Source organism: Pinus tabuliformis, chromosome X, assembly GCF_031772625.1.
Source record: "Pinus tabuliformis cultivar Carrire ecotype Pingquan chromosome X, CPIR1, whole genome shotgun sequence".
Classification (NCBI taxonomy): domain Eukaryota; kingdom Viridiplantae; phylum Streptophyta; class Pinopsida; order Pinales; family Pinaceae; genus Pinus; species Pinus tabuliformis.
The window spans coordinates 1,087,720,564-1,087,723,729 of NC_142308.1; the positions used below are offsets into that span (position 1 = coordinate 1,087,720,564).

General features: G+C 44.3%; 1 protein-coding gene across 1 annotated transcript; it reads left to right on the top strand.

Annotated features, from left to right (window-relative positions):
* Nucleotides 1–208: 208 nt before the first annotated feature.
* On the top strand, nucleotides 209–2,444 carry LOC149143600 (galactolipase DONGLE, chloroplastic-like). The gene is made up of 3 exons (XM_089451890.1): nucleotides 209–917; nucleotides 1,152–1,231; nucleotides 2,145–2,444. The coding sequence occupies exons 1-3, from the start codon at nucleotides 209–211 to the stop codon at nucleotides 2,442–2,444; spliced, it is 1,089 nt and encodes a 362-aa protein (XP_089308016.1).
* Nucleotides 2,445–3,166: the final 722 nt, after the last annotated feature.

A 3,166-nucleotide genomic window follows, 5' to 3' on the forward strand; every position in this document is an offset into this window, starting at 1 on the left:
GCTGCTAATGAATTTCGTGTATGATATCGATATATATACGCGTACCAAGCTCTGGTAAGATACACATATTGGGATTGGCATTGCACATCAGAAAAACTAAGCTAACAACTTGCATAAAACCACAGAAGCAGAACTGTCTTTAAGATATCCGGCCTTTTTATACTTGAGGACATTGAGATTCAGAAATTCATGTCTCGCTTCATATATCATGGGGATGCTGCCTTCATTCCTTACAGCTTCAGGCAGCAAGGGCACTCTTCTCCATAAAAAGCTGATCCGGACCCAAAACCGAAAATCGATCGCCTGTTCTTCAAGACACCCACTAGTAAAAGAGATGGGCCGATACGAAAACATAGCGCTTGCAGATATGTGGCAAGATATTGTAGGAGCAGAGTCGTGGAATGGGTTATTATATCCCATTAATCCAGTATTCAAAGCTGAGATTCTCGGATATGGTGATTTTGCAGAGTTGTGCTACGATGCGTTTGATAGTGAACTTTTGATGAATGGTTATGGTGGGGCTAAGTATAGTCCTGATAAATTGTTCGACAGCTGTGAAATGGCCGGTGATTCCCAGTATTACCCCAAGGGCAATAAAGTGACCAAATATTTGTATGCGGACACAGATATCTTAGGGAGGAAAATAGAGCAATCTGTGTGGATTGGGTTTATTGCAGTTTGCACAGATACTCAAGAGATACGAAGACTAGGACGGCGGGATATTGTAGTAGCGTGGAGAGGAACCCAAACGGCTCAGGAATGGATAGAGGACGCAAGAGATATTTTAGTTCCTGCCAGATTATCAATTACTCCTCTCAAACACCAGCGCATCGGAGCCGGATTATCGTCTACTGCTCCTTTCAACGACAACAGCGTCCGAGTGGACGAGGGATTTTTAAGCTGTTACACTTCTCATGGTGACAATTCAATACCTGCAAGAGATACTGTTATTTCAGATTTTTAAGCTGTTACACTTCTCATGGTGACAATTCAATACCTGCAAGAGATACTGTTATTTCAGAAGTTTTAAGACTGGTAGATGAATACAAGGAAGAATGTTTGAGCGTAACTTGGACACAGCTTAGGAGCTGCTCTCGCAACCTTAATCATATGACGTTAAGAAAAACCTTAACGCAAATTTGCCGGGACAGCCTATACCTGTGACTGCATTCGCGAGCCCATGCGTTGGGAATACAGCGTTCGCCTTCGAATGGCGGAGGTGGGAGTGAAGGTGTCACGCCCCTACACTTGCCGTAGTCTTCCAACCGCTTATAGCGAGGTTCGCCACCACCGCACACTTTCTTTTGACCAATACTAATGTTCATGGACTACCCTTAATTCATTTTTCCTTACTTAGTTTGTGTTTCGCAACCAATTAATATTATGTTTATCCTTTATACTAATGAACACCCATACTCATTCATTATCAAGAACAATTATAAAAGAGAACAACAATTGCACAGTATAAAGGGAAGGGAAACTCCCTGAACAATGAGTCTGCCCAACAATATATAATAATTAGTCTTTCTTCAATAATACAAGCTTCACAAGTATTCTTGGCAAAATCCAAGTCTATACTTAGTCACTTTTACAACATAGGCAAACCAGCCTTTTACAATGTGTGTGCACACCTTGCACGATGGGTGGGTGCTCACCCGAGCCACCAAGACACCCTCGCCAAGTCTCGGCACAATGGCACTTCTGCACAATCACCGGGGCACACCTTGCCCAACGCCTTCACCAATCACCAAGTACGAGTTACAACCGAGCGACTAAATCAAGAGGAGCGCATGAGATATGCGCTTTACCTCCTCTTATTTCTGCGCCTTTAACTGCGCACTTGTTCTTATGCGAAGATGTGTGTGTAGAATGATGTCTCTCCAAGCGTTCAACGCTTCCAATATATACATGTCGTAATGTGTGGGTGGGCTGCCCAGCCGACCGCCCACCTTCATGTTTACACGCCCATTCAATGTGCTACAACGCCCATCTAAAGGTTGGCCCAACCATGATGTAAGTCGGCCTTAGTCCATCGTTCCTTGCCCCAACCAGCCGTATAAACATCCACCGCAATTTCCCACAAGTGTCGTAATATCGCAGGTTTCGTCGCATATGAACCATTGTTTCGTCGCATTGTCATGTAGGCTGGCTTGTTCGCGCCCGCGCTCTGTCCGCGTGCAGCCCAGCTCATGCGCCTGCCTGCGCGCGCACGCGCGCCTACCAATGTTCAGCCTGACTCGCCCGCGCGCCCGCTCCTTCGCCCGTGCGCCCGCTTCTTTGCCCGTGCGCCCACGGGTCGTGCAGCCCAGCGTGCCGTGCACGCCCGCGTGCCCGTGCCCGGTTCGCCTGCGCACTCGAGGACTTTACAGAAGGTGTTGCAGTTGGTGAACAAGAACGATATTGTTCCCAAAGTTCCTGGACTTGTTTTCAACGAGAACTGCTAGACATGGTTGAGTCAAATGTTGGATTGGTTTCCCTGGACATATTTTCACGTGGGCGTGAAAATTGTTTTGAATAATAACGACTCTCCCATTCTGAAAGAGCTCCATAATCTTGATCCTGCTTACGCCCACAGTTTAAAGAATTATCTTCATCTAATTGACGGTTATGTCGGGAACGAAAACCTTTCAAATCTTCAGGGAATAGAGACCCTGCTCCGGTTGCTGCGACTTACTGATAGAAGATCCTAGAATTTCGCTTTTGGTGGAAGAAGTAGCAGAAGAAAAAGAACTAATAAGATGACTCATTGACTCCTCCGAAACCTCCGTGAACCAGCAAGATCACTGACTGAATTTTTTCCAAGACTTTATTATCACCGTGGGCTTTCTTCGAGCAAATCATGTGATGTGCTCTTTTTGAGCCAATCATGTGACCAGCACAAGTGGTTGTATTATAAGACGGCCTAGATCCCTCTATCAGAAGCTAGCCCTTTTCTCTTTTATCAATTAACGTGTAATAAAATTATTTTGACCTATTTCATTATGGAAGTGCCAAGGATAAATGTCGAGATGCCATGGGGATATGTCATATCTCTACATCATAATATTATAATTAAAAGACAAAAATAAAACAATTTCAACATAGTAACATTTCAGTTACCATAGTACTATTTCATGGGGCATGAATATAACATATGAATTATTAAGAAACTTGATTAAATCACATA